The sequence below is a fragment of the Stomoxys calcitrans genome, chromosome 2 (assembly GCF_963082655.1).
Source record: "Stomoxys calcitrans chromosome 2, idStoCalc2.1, whole genome shotgun sequence".
Taxonomy (NCBI): domain Eukaryota; kingdom Metazoa; phylum Arthropoda; class Insecta; order Diptera; family Muscidae; genus Stomoxys; species Stomoxys calcitrans.
This window is the reverse complement of record NC_081553.1, coordinates 173,202,250-173,220,334: the sequence shown is the minus strand read 5'-3', so window position 1 is coordinate 173,220,334 and position 18,085 is coordinate 173,202,250. Positions and strand designations below refer to the sequence as shown.

The 18,085-nt window shown below is 39.2% G+C and overlaps 1 protein-coding gene across 3 annotated transcripts; it reads right to left on the bottom strand.

Moving 5' to 3' along the window:
• Positions 1–2,829: 2,829 nt before the first annotated feature.
• Positions 2,830–17,785, bottom strand: LOC106087300 (SAFB-like transcription modulator). Of its 3 annotated transcripts, none has more exons than XM_059362055.1 (10): positions 17,478–17,785; positions 17,214–17,421; positions 16,746–17,110; positions 16,648–16,675; positions 12,990–13,119; positions 12,858–12,892; positions 9,720–10,677; positions 9,035–9,184; positions 3,747–4,181; positions 2,830–3,672 (listed from the first exon to the last, which is right to left on the bottom strand). In XM_059362055.1, exons 1-10 carry the CDS (start codon positions 17,595–17,597, stop codon positions 3,312–3,314), a joined length of 2,790 nt encoding a protein of 929 aa, XP_059218038.1. In that variant the 5' UTR covers positions 17,598–17,785; the 3' UTR covers positions 2,830–3,311. The 3 variants fall into 3 exon arrangements, with proteins under 3 accessions (XP_059218038.1, XP_013107746.2, XP_013107745.2); XM_013252292.2 differs by having other exon boundaries at positions 3,747–4,163; positions 17,478–17,784; XM_013252291.2 differs by having other exon boundaries at positions 16,746–17,107; positions 17,478–17,784.
• Positions 17,786–18,085: the final 300 nt, after the last annotated feature.

The window sequence follows — 18,085 nt, the reverse complement described above, 5'->3', positions numbered from 1 at the left end:
CATTCCATCCAGGTTTCCTATCGTCGCCTCGATTATACCGCGATGGTATGACCTGCTCCTATCCTCTAGTCATTCTCCCATCGCCTTAAGTCTCATACTCGCAATGGTTTCCTCACACTTAATCTATATGTCAATGGGTCGGATACTTAAATAGACTCCCTGGCCCTAGTGGACGTGATCCTTATCGCTTCGGCTATGCGAAGACAACATGTTCAGAGAACATTATGGTAACGCTGCACTTTTTCTCCATCGCAGTCCACCAAACAATTGAGGGGTAACTAAGTATTGGTATAATCACGCTCATGTGAAGCCAGTGGACTATCCTCGGATCCAAGCCCCATTTCAAGCCTACGGCCCATAGTGCCCAACATCTGTGAGCCTTCTCGGTACGCTCTTGAATATGACACTTCCAATTCAGTTTCCTGTCCAAGATCACTCCTCAGTATTTGACCTTGTCAGATATCGAAATTTCTCCATTGACGAACATGGTGCGTTAAATTGACCCACCTTTGTCTTCCTCGTGAACAGGCAGATTTCTGTCTTTTCTGGGTTAACATTAAAATTAGGGTATGCCTTCTGCAGGATCCTTTCGGCCCTTCTGCTAATACCCTTCGGATAATAGCCCTAAGAATATATTCAGCGGTCGTAGTCGAAGGCGAATATCACATTTCGTGGCATTCTGTAACTTATTCGCCTTCGACAGTTTGATAATAGAAAAATATTGTGGTAAATAAAAAAATAATATAAAAGTAGGTTTCATACTCTTTCGATAAGCAGGCCCGATGTAGTTTAGAATGCAATAAACTTATATATCGATCGTTTCCGTCAATTTTGACAGTCGAATTCGACTTACCTGATACCAAAAATGTAAACGAATTTTCGTCTTCGACAACCATAATAGGTTAGGTTAGGTTAGGTAAGAGTGGCAGTCCTTTACAGACTCACCTAGACATTTTTAGTTCAATTGTGATACACAGACACAGTAGCATCAGACCAAGGCTTCTGGTGGGAATCGAACCCACGACCCCTGCACTGGTAATCCAAGCACGCTACTAACTCGCCTACCGGGGCTCCCAGACAACCATAACCCCATTTTGTAAAAATTGAGACATTTGACTACGCCATCGCCTGCATTCTGACAGATCTAAATTTTATAGCACTGCGTGTCACAAAGCTGACAAAACCACAATGACGCTGCATAACTTACTACAGACCGGCCAATTGCATTGTACGTGGTCAACAAGGTTTCTTTATCTGCACCCCAAGTGCTGCCGGCAAGTGACCTGAAAAGCTTCTTTCTACATTTGAATTTATCGAAAATTGCTGTGGCATGTGGGAAGAATGTATAAGAGCTGTCAAATGTGACACCAAGTATTTTGGAACACTTGATGGTCGGAATCATTTCTCACGCGTATTTAAAGTGATGGTGGCAGATATCTTCGGATTTCTTGCAGCGAAATATGAGGCAAGTTCGTTGAGGTAGACGTTCAACCTAACGCAGATGTCAACAATGGGTGGGGACCTGATGCCATGATCGTACATTCGTCCGCATATGATACGATCTCTATGCCGTCTGGAGGGGGTGGAATGGAGGATAGGTAGAGGTTAAACAGTGCCGGAGATATCACCCCACCTTGGGAAACTCCCTGTTTCACTCTACGGTGCTTCGTCTTCTTATCCCTTAATTCCACAAATGACTGCCGACCACACAGATAATTCGCAACCCAGCGTTTCAGGCCTGGCTGGAGGGACGTGTTGGCGATGTCCTCAAATAGTATGGCATGGCTGACAGTGTCGAATGCCTTCGATAGGTCCAGTGCCACAAGGACCGTAATAGGTCATTTATGGCTGTTGTTGTTGTAGCATGGGATGTAGTAGCTGCCATGGGATTGATTTATGGTGGTCACCCATAGGAGTGGCGATAAAATTGTCCCCTGTGGCGTGCCCTGTGCCATTTTCTCCCTTATATTTGACATGGGAATCACAATTTATCCATTTGTTCCTTAGCATATGGTTAATCCAGTCTTTAAGGACCCGGTCCACCCGGCACTGGTTTAAGGATTGGATCAATGTGTCGGTCCCCACATTTTTAAACGCCCTCTCGATGCCAATGCAAACCGCCAATGTGTACGTCTTGGCATCGAAGGATTCATCTGTTTTATGCACAATCTCGTACAGGGCAGTCTCCACCGAACTTCCCTTGACATAGGCATGCTGTTTGTATTTAACCAAACATAGGCCTGTAGGCCTTTGGTGTCGCATAACTTGACTTGCCGAGCTCCGGGGTTCCGGTAACCCTGTATTTAAAACTGTTAAAGGATTATTCTTCCTTTGTTGTTTTGAAAACATTTCTAATAAGCTCTGGAGCCATAATGAGGCATCTTATTGTTGCACAAGGTTCCTCTACTGTACGCTTGAATTTGAATGTGGAAAAGGTTATATTGTCTGCATGGACAAATTAACCTTAGGATCCAATTTGCCTGTATCCCAACTCACTCAAAGTGTATAATTTTAAATGAACACTACGTGATAACAAATAATTGGTTTTAAGAAAATAGTAAAACCCAGAACAAACTTTGCGTGGTTTAACGTGTTAAAAATGTGTAATGATATATTCTACAGCCAATGTCAAAAATATATGAATAGTAAGCACAAATGATAAAACTTGGTTTAAAATTTAATCTTATGCATTTCATCATCTCACACCTGCCCAACGATCTCACACCTGCCCAACGATCTCACACCTGCGCAACGATCATTAAATCACAATATCATCAAGAACGCTTACTAAGGGTTTTTTCTTTTTTGAATAAAATAGTTTTTATTGAATAATTTTAAACATTTATGTTTATTGACAATACACTACATTAATGTACTGTGTTTCTATATCTAAATATGTATTGTAAAGGAAAAATATATACTACACATACTAGTAGGTGATTGTAATTTAGATGACTCCAATAATGAAATGATTGATGTACATAGGGTAAATACTTACAGCTATAAACAAAGAAATGATAAAATTGAACAAAAATGTTATACCGTCTTTAACCATTGTGTCTTAACAAAATAAAAACATAATTCATGAGGAATAAAGAGGCAAAAAGTAGAGGCAAACTATGCTAAATATTTATATTTCAATCAGAGTGCTGCTTATGCATTTCTTTATGCCGACTACAATAAAAACACAAATAAGGAATTAATATGGTTTTAAATAGTGGGTCTTACTACCAGAGACTGATAATGTTTACATTAACGTTTACAACAATCCATATACGAGGGAGGGGAAACCATTCATGTCGTCTGCGTCTTTAGTAACGCGATGAGACGGGACCACCATAACGATCTTGACCAGAGCGACCACTGTTATACATGCCGCCACCACCACCACTACTGCCGCCAGCGTAACCACCGCTTCCTCGCTCATTATAGGTACGATCGTAACGATCTTGGGTTGAAGGTATTGCACGCCAACTGCCCTCATCGGCTGGGGTAGATTTAGGCCAACCAGAACTAGAATGCATTGTCGAGGACATGCCGTTGCTGGAATACTTCATAGATGAACCCACTCCACCACCTCCTATATGAGCTGATGATGAGGGAGCCCAGCCACCACTGTTGCCACTGGACCCACCACCAAAACCGCTAGAGCTGTCATAGCGTTTGCTGCCTCTGTTTAAACAAAAAAAAAAAACAAAATATAATGAAATGGAAAAATATACCGACCAAAAAATTTTAAAACATACCCCATGTCATCAACGCGTCTATAACTGTGCGACGTAGTGCGATCATCATAGCGACCGCCGCCTCCACTGCCACTCTTATGCATGGAACTGCTGGAATGATACGAACTACTACCGCCACCACTGGTCGGTAGATGACGGATTTCCACTTCACGTTTATAATCGTCACGACCGCTTTTTCCTGCTGATGAATAATCGTCCAAACCACGTTTTGAGGAAGACGAACCCATATAATCTCCGCCCCGTTTGGTGTAATCGTCCGTACTGCGTTTAGTTGGTATATCGGAAAAGTCATCTACAGCCGAACGCTTAGTCGCACTAGAACTACCGCCATAATCGATTCGCTTAGAGGATGACGATGTATAATCATCTATGCGTTTGCTGGAGGAGGACGAACCATAATCATCGCGTTTATGAGTGCTAGAAAAGTACAGGTCACTTTTTTCAAAAGTCCCATTATTGAAAATGATCATTCAGTGCAAAGAAACCAATATATGAGCAAGCCAAAGAGCATTAATGATGATACAGTCACAATGAGAAATAGTGAATAATTTGCGCTTTATATTCGTTTTTCAACGAGCGTAGGTTTTGATAATAAAACCAATAATGCCATATTGAACAACTAATGGGGGGGGGGGGGATATATATATGAAAGTCAGTCAGGTGAAAGAACATAATCTGGTCATTATTATAGCATTGCTTGTCTAGTGAGTAAAGTATGAGATACCACATGAATGTTCATCGGCAAATTTGCCGATTGCCTGCCAATTTTTTTCTTATTCGAACTTTTTAGATGAATTAGAACCAAAAGTGGTCTTCTTAACACAGTCAGAAAATTGCAAATTTGCCCGTGAACATTCCATTAAGTAACCAAACTCGGCGCGGATGTGGGTAATAAATGGGCTTTATATGAGTTCAAAACCTACATAGAATGAAATTGTAGATATCCAAATATGGTCCGATCTGCCCCATGTTCGGGAAATATGTGTAGGGGTCTAATAGAACTCACTGTACCAAACTTCAGCGGTAGTGTCAATATGGCAGGTATATTCAAACAAAGAACGATCTGGTCCATATTCGGCATGGATTTCAATGATCTTAACGCCTCACTGTGTGACATAATTTCAGCGAAATTGAAAAAATCCTTTTATGACCCTTAGGCTTTAAATAGGGAGATTGGTCTATATTAAGATATAATCCGATCTAGACCGTATCCAGTACGGTATCTGGACTATAGCCGGCACTGATGTCGATATTATTAACACAACTCAGTGCCAAAATTTCAGTGTACAAGTGCGGCTTCTATGGGTCCAAGACTTTAAATCGGGAGATTGGTCCATATGGAGGGCTTTATCAAGATACAGTTCGATATAATCCATATTCGAAATCAATCTGTCTACTGACAAAATAAAAGAAATTGTTCAACATTTTAGCTTAATATCCCTATTTTTATCGTAACTTCAACCGACAGATGTGCATAGCTTCGATAGGACGCAATATTGATTTCGACAGCCGCACTGACGGACATGGTTAGATTGAACGTTGAGACGATCAAGAACATAGGGAGAAGTGATTATTGGCATTAATCTTGGATTATTGGATGTCGAAGAAGTTGGAAAAACTTTTAAAAAAAGGTTTTCTCTCGCTAGCTCATGGTCCCCTCATCCGTTATGAGTTTGTAAAGTCTCAAGTTTGTACAAACGTCAGAAATAAAAACCCACATTCCGACGATTCTCAAAAGACACAAGAGAGTTGAATACACTATAACTGTCCAGTTCTATTAGTCGGTTCTCGAGGCGGTCCAATAGGTCCAAGGAGGGCCTTGAAACCTTGCCCAAAAATGCTAGTTATATTCCATCTTTGGCCTGATGTACGTAGTGTAGATATTAAGAAGGTCGGAGGGAGTGAAATATTTGTAACATCACTTAAGAGATCCCAAGCACTTGGAGACTTCTTTAGACACTTCAAATACATTTTTTGACTAACGCATTGTATCTTCATATCCAAGAGGCTCTGAGCAGTGTTGTCACTCCACAAGATTATTTCCTACCAAAATTTAAGAAAAACCCTACCATATCCGACCAAACCTACCAAATATTCTACAAGAATGCGGTATATGTTTTTATGCCCGCCACCGAAAATTTGCCCATTTTGCAATTCCATTTGCAACACATCAATCAATATATTTTGAACCCTACAAATGTATATAAACTAGATCGTGGCTATATTCATAGACCATCAATACATGTCGGTCCATCTGTTTGTTGAAATCACTCTACAGCTTGAATTTCAAAGATGACCTATATCTTGGTATAGCACACTTTCCGAATAAGAAAACTTGATTTTAGAAAAGTCGTATTTTTCAATGGACAACCGTGCCGAGTTTGGAAAAAGCGATCTCCCGGTTTAAGGGTTTGTGCCAAGAAATGCTCTTTTACTACCCATTTTTGCCGTCACAGTGAGTTACATAGACCCCTCAGAACATTCACCCTTCTCCTGAGATTTGTTGCAGTGAGACCCTTGAAACAGTATTTGGCTCCTCAACATTCATGGTTTTATTCTGCACTTTTAGCGAATACACAGAATCGACAAGAAGTGAAATATATTTAAGTCATCCCCGGCGATTATTTCTCTGACTGCTCATTATCTACACCATCAATAGATATTGACGACTGTGTGACAAAAAACACCACAGCGTCTTCCGTGCATTTAAATCTCATCTGTACATTCGACCCCACCAAAAATGGCCCGCAAATCCTGGAAGAGTGTTCGTCCTAATCCGCCTCTTGTCTTCGACATCTCAAAGAATCGGCCTGTGGCCGAATGCCAGAGATTGCTGTCATCTGCAAACGAGTAGATCGGACTCGAAGTCTGATGCCAAAGATCGTCAAAGAAAAAAAGAAAAAGGGAGGATGATAAGACAGAACCTTGCGGTACTACTGCGGTTAATCTGTATTCATGGGATGAGAACCCACCAATAACAACCCTTATAGAGCAATCTATAAGAAAGCTCGAAATAAATCGAACGTAATTATTATCGACATCAAAAGCGACGAACTTTAATATGAGTACACCGTGACAAACCCTATCTAAAGCCACGACCTTACTCTCATCAAACTGGTGAATGGAATGGCTCAACCGTTTTATCAGAAAAGCCATCAGGTCACCCATAGAGCGATTTCTACGGAACCCATATTGTCGATTGCTAAAACGGCCGTTGGACTCCAAGCATCTCACAGATGGTGGTTAACCATGCTCTCCATCACCTTGCAAAGAGCGGAGCATATCGCTATGAGTCGGTAATTTGCAGGAACTAAAGCGACTTTGCTTTGATAGAAGTGCACCGTGACAAACCCCATCAAATGTCCTAGAGATATCAAAAGCCACGACCTTACTGTCACCAAACTTGTGGATGGAGCTGCAGGAAAACCATCAGGTCACCCATAGAGCGATTTCTACGGAACCCATATTGTCGATTGCTAAGAAGGCCGTTGGACTCCAAGCATCTCACAGATGGTGGTTAACCATGCTCACCTTGCAAAGTGCGGAGCATATCGCTATGAGTCGGTAATTTGCAGGGACCAAAGCGACAAGCTTTGGTAGAAGTGCACCGTGACAAACCCTATCAAATGTGCTAGAGATATCAAAGCCACGACCTTACTGTCACCAAACTTGTGGATGGATGGAGCGATGTCTGTGGAACCCAAATTGCCGATTGCTAAGAATACCGTATTGTCGATTGCTAAGAACACTTTGGAAAGTGCATATTGCTATGGGTCGGTAATTTTCGGAGTTGTTCGCCTCACCTTTTTGGGAATCAGCTGTACGTTCGCAACTTTCCAATTCGTAATAGACCATCGAGCATCGAATAACACTTGCTATGTACCATCCGGGTCCGGAGAATTACCTACGTCGAAATTCGCAAGAACCTTTTTAACTCTGCATGTTCGAAAATATATTTGAGGCATGCAACTAGATACGTCTTCAATAAAGGGGAGTGGTTGATTGCATTCCGACTAAGAAGAATTTCCTGCAAACATCCCGGTCAGTAGCTTAGCCATCAACCGGGTGAGTGAATAACTAGTCAGCTTTAGCCCAGTTACTCTTTTTACAAACGGCCAAAATTTACTTTAGCACGAAGACGCTGTTCGTTTGGAACCTTTTCGAGTCTAAGTACTCAGGGACACAAATTTCTTTTCTGCTTGCGTAGCAGTTTATTACTGGCATTTTTGTTCAAAAGCCAATGATTGCATCCTCTTTCGATTTGATAGCATTTCTGCATGCCCGGTTAAACCAGCTCTCGTCCTTTGATTCAGACGAAGCCATCTTAGTTGGAATGAATGATCCCACTGTTACTAAAATCATCTCCTCCACTTCAGCTGTCACTTTTATGTCATCACAAAAGCAAAGCAAATTTACCCAGAAACATTCTCTTTAGGAACAGGGGCAAACTTCTCACATATAAGTGAGTGTTTTCCGTTTCAAGTTTAAGCTTAATGATAAGGGAACTCTTTATTGACGAGTCCGGGGAGAAATTTTAAAATGGTATAGTACCTCACAAATGTCGCCAGCATTCGGAGGTGAAAACCATCGCTGAAATTTTTTCTAATGTTCTCTGCTCTACCGTGGCCATCAAGAAAGCTAAGCTTCCAATTAAAACTGCGGAAGATATCGTTAAGCTCAGCCCAGCGGGATTTTTTCTACATACAAATTGTCCGTTTTGGGACTGAAGAAGAAGCGGCACGAAGAGAAAAGTACGAAAAAGATGCTGAAATTATGCAATGATCGGAGTTTCAAGAGTTGTAAGCACATTAACATCGTACTTTTCAGAGCGCAGATTTCAACCCAATGTTACAACAATACTTTTGAAAATTGTTTTCAGATCCAGACGTTCCGTAACATAGATGGGATTGCAGCCATAAGGCTTCTAAAAGTTGAGAAGTCGGTTCATAAAAGTTCTACTTAAAAATATCAATATCAAAAATATCCTGCCCGATTTTAGATCAAACACACTTATTTTTGTAACAACACAAAAATTTTAACCCTCCGGCGGGTGAGAAGATCCCTGTGCACTTTTTTCAAAGTCCCTGGGGGTATATCTAGTTCAGGTTATATTGATATTTGTTTAAATTTATGCTAGAATTACTTCCAAACTATCTTGATTGTTGTAAGTTTATGCTACTTTGTATCTCATATAATGTTTGCCTCAATACTAATGTATCTCTATATTTTCAATGCACTGTCCAAATGAAGATTGGATATACAAAGACTAAAGAAAATTATTTACTTACCTTCTTGAGGATGTATCCAAACTAGCGTCAAACCTTGGTGGAGGAGGTGCCTCAAAGCGGTCCGTGCCGGCAGTGCGTTTACGATCAACCGTATAGTGATCATCACGTTTGCTCAAACGTTTGATAGGATCATCACGAGTTTCCATAATTCTTCATACGCGTTCAAGGTACAAGAGAGGTACGCAAAAACGATATTGCGTTTGGGGAAATAGAGAAAAAGGGGTAAAACAAAAATAAAAAAAAACAATATTAATAATTGAATTGTAAAACCAGAATATATAAGACCCCCCAGCTGACAATACAATATGGACTTGTTTCTATAATTTCTTCCACAAACACCATTTGGTTTTGTTGAACGAATACAACAACTTGAAGCAATAGCTTGAAATTCCTTTGAACCGATCGGAGAGCGGGGATTATTTTAGGAGAAATGATTGTTGATTAGTAAGTCAACAAAAAGTATGATGAATAAATGGATAGACTTTGTCTATGCCTCCACGAAGAGTGATGAATAACACTGTATGTATTCGGTTTAGGAAATATTTTTTGGAAGAACTGGGTTTTCGAAAATGTTATTTTTTATGACGATTTCTTAACTTCTATTGCACTACTCATACATTATATGTTGAGTATATTAACTGCTCGCGGCTTATTTTTCTTGTTTAGGTTTTTAAACATAGCATACTTCATTTGTTGGCGTTTTATCTCTAGTCGTTCCAATTCAAGTTTTTCTCGTTCCAGCTTCTGGCGCTCGCGTTCCAAACGCAAGAGCTCTGCCTTTTCACGCTCCAAGCGTTCACGTTCTAAAGCCAATTTTCTACGCTCTTCAGCTAAACGAGATTCTTCTTGGCGTTGGCGTTCTCGAATCTCACGTCGGCGTCTTTCCTCTTCACGTAATTCGCGCTCACGTTCACGTAGACGTTGTCGTTCTCTTTCCTCACGTATTCTCTTATAGGACAAAATCTCTCGTTGACGCATGCGTTCCCGATTTTCTCGCTGGCGTTGAAATTGATAGCGGCTGTCATTGGTGTGCAAGGGCCGCCTTCTAATCGATGAGGATCCAGAACGATCCTTGTCGCCTTTGGTAGAATCTTTGCTTTTATCGTCTTTTGAACGGGACGACTTATCATTGTCGTCTTTTCCGGTCTCACCATCGTCTTTTTTACTTGCGTCACCACCACTGCTGGCTTTATCCTTACCACCACCCGCCGACTTCTTAACATCATCCTTCTTCTTTGATTCCGAACGTGCTGAGCTGGATGTTTTGCCACCACTATCCTTGGAATTCGCTGCACCACTGCCACCAATCTCATTTTTGGTACGTTCCACAGAAATAATACGCCCATGCAGCTCGGTACGGTGCAAATGGTCGATGCAGCGACTGGCGTCTCCAGACGATGACATGGTAACATATCCATAACAACGAGTACCTGGTGTGCGGGTATTGGTCACAACCTTTGCTCCAATCACTTTGCCATATTTAGAGAATATGGTTTTTAAATCACTAGCACGGGTGGATGAGGATAGGCCGGATACCCAGAGATTGCGTGACGCATTGGCCGATGATGATGATGTTTTGCTGCCACTTGTGGATTTTGAGTTTGCGGCATTCGATGACGAAGAGTTGTTTGTTGATGATTTCTCTGGAATTTCCATATAAATAATAACAGAGTAGAGAGAGAAGAAGGTTGAGTTATATACATATAAATGTGATGTTCTGAAATGTATTTGTTTTTATGTTCTTTTCATCATGAGAATTAAAAAATAAATTCTCAGTATTACAAAAAATTTTCACTGTATTTTTCCACTGATCACTTTTTCGGTTTAGACTGCTCTTTAGTATAATTAGAACTAAACACATTTCTCTTGGGAAATTGTTATTTTTTTTTTCTTAACAAAAAGCAACAGAATTCTTAACAAGAAAGTGTGAATTTATTGACGATGGATGGTTGATGATTGTCTGTTGGTGATATATTTGGCGTTGAATGATGATGTGATGATAATGCTGCTTGCTTAAAACTCCGGCTGACAAAAATACTGCATGCTAAATTTTCGCCAAAAGATAATTTTTATTGAGTATGAATCTCATTAGTGGGCCAAAATCGTATTCGCTTATATTTTTGACCACATCAGCTTCCAGTGTATTAAGTTATAAGTCTGTTTATAACTCCTAAGTATTTTATTAGAGATGGCAACAACATGAAATGGGGTAAAGGTGTTGTAGAAACTTCTCGTTGATAATATGATCCAAAGGATTATTAGGAATTGGCATGCATTTTATTTTGTCTTATAGTAATGTTCCTGTATACTTAGCCGGATAAAAGTACTAAGGAGTTTCACCTTCAACAAATAGGCCAATAAGATTCACACAAGTTCTCCAGGTAAATTTGCTAATTAATCAATGAACATTCCGTTAATCCATTAGTTCCGCTCATTTCAATAATGCTGTCCTCCGATTCACGTTAAGCTCAATGATAAGGGACCTTCTTTTTATATCTGAGTTCACACCACCACTAAAAATTGTCTGATTTTCTCGCTAGGTTTCCAACGCAAGTGCTTGCCGTCATAGGCAGACATGCCAACCTCTGCGCCACTGTCGCCTCCAGTTTAGCATATTTGTCCAACCTTACAAATAACTTCAGTATATTTGATACCTAATTCACTTTTCACCACAAGAAGGAATACAAATTCGTTCAGAGAAAAAATTACCAATATAATGATACTTCCAGTGGTTGCGTATCGTAATCCAGCGATCAATGCTCTAATGGGGCTTTAGATGAGTCTGCATATAATTAATGCGCTGAATAGCGGTTGTCGGTTTTTCCATATGCAATGTATTGTATATAACCGCTGAAATTGTTTCCTTCCTCTTATGTTCATGGATTCTTATACGAAGAGTAACAAAAAATGCTCCGCTCCCTGCAACGTGTGATTTTGTAAAAACATTACTAATGTAGAATGAATTTTTGCTTAATTGTTTAACAAATGCGATCACCAGGAAAATGATTGGTTAACACCTGCAAAGAAATCCTATAATTTTTGCTGGGTTATGCGATGGTACACATCGTTATCTCTTTGCGAGTTGTACATTTATATTTCTCCGTGGACTAAAATTCCAAATTTAGGAGGCAAATGCTTATTGTTTTTTGTTATCACAAGAGGCGAAATGACAAAACCATGTAACGAATATATCTATCCCATACTGCAATCGCAACTACCTACCGGGATGGACCCTGGATGAAGCACGCTGCGGCTGTAAAACAACAATCGAAAATTTTGGCTGGAGAGAACGTAAGCATTCTTTGCATATTGCCTTTGTTTTCCTTTGCCAACTGGTATTTTAATTCCAGATGGACTCCATCTGGGTCGGCTACATTATGTGATCACAAAAGGGAGAAATATTTAATCTTACGAAGGGAAATTTTAGTTTAGGCCCAAGCGGCGGTGCGCCATAACTGGTTCTATTAAAGGCCATTAGCTTATGAAGTGATGATATTCCTGGAGCACCAATTCCACGATTTTAATATAAACAATTCAACAGTGAAACCAAAAGTTGGTGCTTAATTACAAAGCAACTTGTCATCAGATTTGCAACGGTGTACTACTGCGGCATCCTTTCTTTTCAAGCCAATCCATATCATATGCTTTCAAATAAATTCACACTTTCTTGTATATAGGAAACTAAGTCCTGATATTTTGCTGGTTCTTAACACTGGTACACACTGTTCTCATAAACTTTAGTTTAATGATTTCCAAAAATCTATTTTTTTGTTTGCACACATTTAGTAGTCTAAATGTCAATTCAAGCTGTGTAAAAAGTTACCTTTGTCGTCTTTTTGTCCGGATTTTGTTTTATCGCTGAAAGTAGAACAAAGAATAATAATTAAATTTATTATTAACTAACAAATTAAGTTCACCAAATAGGTTTCACTCAATGATCCCCATTTTTTATTACCTTTCTTTTTTATCGCTAGACTTATCATCTTTCTTTTTGTCCTTATCACTATTGTGGCTGGATTTTTTATCGTCTTTCCCTGATGATTTATCCGATTTAGAATCTTTGGTAGACACCTTCTTTTCTGATGCTACAATAAAAATATTGTTGTTTAATAGTTTTACAAAACAATTTTTTAATTTAATTTCACCACAAACATCGATAATTACGAAGTTAAGTCTTTCTTAAATCATTTGGTGTTACTAAATTTTAGTTGTACAATTATTACAGGAATTATAAAGGAATTTGAGTCTATAAAACAAACAGTTTTTTATAGAAGAAAACCAGTAAGAAACGGCAAGTCGGGCGGTGCCGACTGTACAATACCATACACCTACCCTGTAAGTACAATGTGGGAGCTCTATCCAATTCTGATCTATCTTTGGTGGACCTTGGCGGACGTCAAATCAAATTTCGAGCAAATATGTTCCAACTGTAATAGCTACGATTGACAAATAACAAAACTATTTTAAATTACCCAAAAACCTGGCGAACATACATATATATGGGATCTATGTCTAAATCTGAACCGATTTCTGGCAAACTTCTCAAATATTGAGGTAGTCGTTGAGAAAAGCGTTGTCCAAAATGTTGGCAAGATTGGTCAATAAATGCGCTTGCAGTGGCTCTAGGAGAGACAATCAGGCGATATATTTATATATGAGAGCTATATCTAGATCTGAACCGATTTCCATGAATTTCACCAGTATTGTCAAGAGTCCTGCCAAATTTCGAGAGAATCTGTTAACAAATTACTATTTTACTGCATTATTACTGCAAATCGGACGAATATATATATGGGAGCTATATGCATATCTTGTTGTTGTTGTAGCAGTGTCTTATACACTGAGGCCGCAGCCCTTGCCGATGAAGATCTCCATCGGGTCAATCCGGTACGTACAACGGCTGCCATGGGATTGATCGGTATAGTTATCAATGTGTCTATCTCTCTTCCTTCTGGGTGTTACAAACAAAGTTATAATACCCTGTACCACAGTAGTGGTGTAGGATATAAAAAAAAACCTGGGCCTCACCGGTTAAAATAAATAAGAATACTGCACTAAGTGACTGAGCAGGATCGTTCAGAAATCTCTTTTTTTTAATTTCCACTTCAATCTTTACACACAATAAGTTGCTGCCGAAGTTGATCTTATTCGTTGTCAATTTCATAAAATAAAATAAAACCCAGTTTGCATACAAAAAACAAACAATAAATACAAAATACATAGTCCAAAGTAGAAGCATATGCCATTGCGTGATATCCATATGAAACAAACTAAGCACATCACCCACCACTACAACACCCCACCCCACCGCAACAGTTCTATCACGTCACGAGATAACTACGAGCATGACACAGGCTGAAACTTTGAGCTGCGATCTGTGTGGTATTCATTAATGTCACGAGAAGCTTATTTACGAGCTACTGAGTGCGGCCACATTTTACGAATAGTGGAATGCTCCACACGCAGTAGCTGTAACAGCAGTCGCCGAGAATCAGCGGTATAGAGAGGAGAGTCTCAGTGAGAGGCCTGGGCGACATAGGCTCTTGCATAAATACTGAGTTCCTATGATGATCGAGTTATTGGCGCCTTTATATAACCAATGACCGGAATAGACTGAAACCAGCTTGCCTATAGGAGTCCGACGAGGATCGCTATTTTTACATATACATATGTGGCTACAACAACGCGTTATCTCTAATACACCCAACTCTTATCTCTCATTCTTTCACCTAGTGCTCTAATATTATGCCATTCTGTTTAAGGGAGCCTCCACAGTAATAATGAATTCTATTAGTATACTCAGTGTCGTTGTTGTTGTACATCTTGCACGTCGGCATCAATCCTTGCTCTGTAGGAGTTGAGGCGGCTGCATCTGCCCGAACGTAATTGAACCAGAACTACTCTGGTTTGCCGGGGGAGGTCAATTTATTCAGGTGCAATGGGAGGCGGTCGTTCTCCAAGGACTACATTCACCCAGTAGCCATTTACCGCATCTGCTACCGTGTCGCATGAATGTTTTCTAGACCTGCTTGATATGCCGCTTGACCTAGAGGTTCTCTCTTGTAGTGCTGAACCTCACGCTCTAGATCATGTAGATATAACTTAAGGCTTCTGGGCGGTGGATATCTATCCACAAGATGATGATTTGGATGGTCTCTGATAAAACAGCCCAAAATGTACTGCTTAGACAGCATGTAGTTATGTCTTAGCACTAGTAGGATCTTTGTCTCCTAATGGAGGTGGTCCACATGAGAACTGAGGAGACAGCCCGTCGCAGTTAGGATGGCGGCATTCTGACTACATGTCGTAATATGGCTTTGCGTTAGCACAAACATATGAGTCCCATGACAGGCGGTTGTACGTACCGTATTGACCCGATAGTTCTTCATCGACAAAGGCTGCCGCCTCAGTGCATAACACACTGCTACTACAACAACAACATATGCAATCCCATGGCAGCCGGTTGTACATAACAGGTTGACGCGATGAAGTCCTTCATTGGCAATTGCTGCTGCCTCAGTGTACAACACACTACTATAACAACAACAAAAATATGAGTCCCATGACAGTCGGTTGTACGTACCGAATTTTTACTATTGTTAGCATGCTATAGTTCGAAATTTAAAGAATCCACCCTTATCACGATGCACCTTCGTACCAAGGTTATACTAATGCAAAATATCAAGTTTGTAGGTGCAGCCATTTCATCTGGGCGAATATCAGTCAGTTACACTACTCTTTTAAATATGTATGTATGTATATGGATGAGCAATGAAAGACTTTAAAACATGTTTTTTCTCTCCTACAAATTGTTCACTGCCAATTAATTAAATAAATAGAATTCGAGAAGCACAAAATTATGTTAGCTTTTGCTGTAAAATATAGACCAAACATTTCTATTGATTTAGAACTATATTATAACGAAATAGTCGTTAAAGAGAATATTAAGTTGTTTTAATATGGTTAAGATTGAAAAAAAAACCTAACCTTTTACTCGAAATATGTACATTTGGTAACAAATATGCCGGTATTCTCACGTTTCTGAAAAAGTACTAATGTACAGAGGGCGTCACAAATATGTCTATACCAGTGAAATTTTTGGCATTTCATTCGAAGAGTGTACATAGGACATGACAATCTTTAAAATATTATAAATTTCCAAGAATATTGAAAATACATACTTTCCTAAGTAAAAAAAAATTTAAATATATATCTTAACATTCTCTTTTCTCGCAATTTTATTATAAACTAAATTTTAATGGGTGTTGTCTCACTTTTGACACTCATAGTACATTTTGTATGTACATACATTATATATAAAAGAAAAACCAGTCATTTTTATTGCGTTAGAAAATATGTTATGTATATCGAAGCAGTCGTTAAAGAGAATATGGGTTATTTTAACTTGATAAAGTAAGACTGACAATAACATAACGTTTTTACTCGAAATTTGAAAACAACTATATTAGTATTGGCACGTTTCTGTAAAGGCATTGATGTACATTATACATGTACACACATAATTACAATTGCAATTAAAAATGAATAAAAGCTTGCGCTTCAAGCTATAATCATAAAACTTTCTGGGAATATATAATGAATCATTTACTTACCCGTCGATTTATCCTTATCGTCAGGGGCCTAAAAGAAAATAAGAAATAGCCTCAATTATAAAGTAAAAACAAAAAACCTAAGTTTTAATGTTATTTACCTCATCGTGCAGTAACTGTTGTTCGTCTTCGCCAATTGTCAAATTTATTCCCTCTTCATTTTCATTATTGCCTTCTTCATTTTCGTTATCTGCATTAGCCTCGTCGTCTTCATATGTTTCATCTATAGCTTCATGTTCCTCGCCACCGCCACCTTCGGCTTCAACATGCTCCTCTTCAAACTCAGCCTCCTCTTCATAAACTGCTTCTTCCTCATCGCCATTCTCATGACATTCGATCTCATCTACTTCTCCGACTTGATCAGAAATTATGTCATCTATATTTTCGTCATCCTCATTGTGTTCATTATTGTCCTCCATGTTACCTTCGTTGTAATCTTCCCCGTTGTTTTCCGCTTCCTCATCTGCTATTGCACATGAAATATACAAGTAGAGACAAGATTATGGATTTCAGTACAAAACTTTTGATATTTTTAAATGCTACTCTTTAAGTAAAGTTGATTTACATACCTGGTTCCTCTTCAGGCTCTGGCTCGGGTTCGGGTTCTGCCTTTTTGGCTTCTGCTTTCTTTTCTGCCACTTTTGGTTTTTCAGCTGACTTTGCTTTGGCTGCTCCAGTTGGGGTCTTTGGTGTAGAAAGCGGTTTTTTAGGTGTTACTGTTTTTTGGTTACCTCCAAATACATATTTGGCTGGATCATGGCCCTCCCTTTTCAAAGCCTTAGTGGAGAACAAAATTATAATTTACAACGTGACAAATTTGAGCATTTTCTTACTTTTTCCAGCCTGTCAATCAACGAGGCTTTTGAGCCAACAACGTCCAATTTACGTTTTTCCAGCTCATCCTTGAGATCGCACACACGTAACTCAGCTAATTTTTTACCTGAGTCAGTCATTTTTCTCTTGGTTCTTCTCACAAAGTTTTAACTAATTTTTACTTAAGCGCTTCAGTATCACTATTGTTATCCTTTAAAATATCTTATATTTTGGTCCTTTGCTTAACCGCCTTTACCAGTCGATAAATTAAAATTGATAAAAAAATGTGTATTTGCTTTCCGCACGCCGACTGAAATAAAAATGCAAAATGGCGACGAAAAATCTACCACCAAATGCAACCCTAAATTGTGGTGTACAAAGCAAGTCTTGTAGTACAATAAATCGATGGTATTTATAGGTTTGATCCAAGGCTGATTTAAAAAGGTGGTATCATGCGAACAATTGTTAACAGCCGCCAGGTTGGACGGTATTAAGATAACAGATTTTTGTTAGCATTCTCTTTTTTGTTATCTTCTTCCTCGTATATTCTATGCTCATGTACGCATACAGCGGTCAAAAAAAGTATTCATCATTAGCAAAATTGATAATAAATTCACTTATTTTGGGT

Bases quoted from the DNA above. Each gene is read 5' to 3' on its own strand.
- LOC106087300 (XM_059362055.1), bottom strand. From the start codon at position 17,597: ATGACTGACTCAGGTAAAAAATTAGCTGAGTTACGTGTGTGCGATCTC. The intron at 10,678-12,857 runs GTAACTTTTTAC...TGGAAATTCCAG, and splicing joins CGGACAAAAAGACGACAAAG to AGAAATCATCAACAAACAAC. The intron at 3,673-3,746 runs GTATGTTTTAAA...TTGTTTAAACAG, and splicing joins AGACGCGTTGATGACATGGG to AGGCAGCAAACGCTATGACA.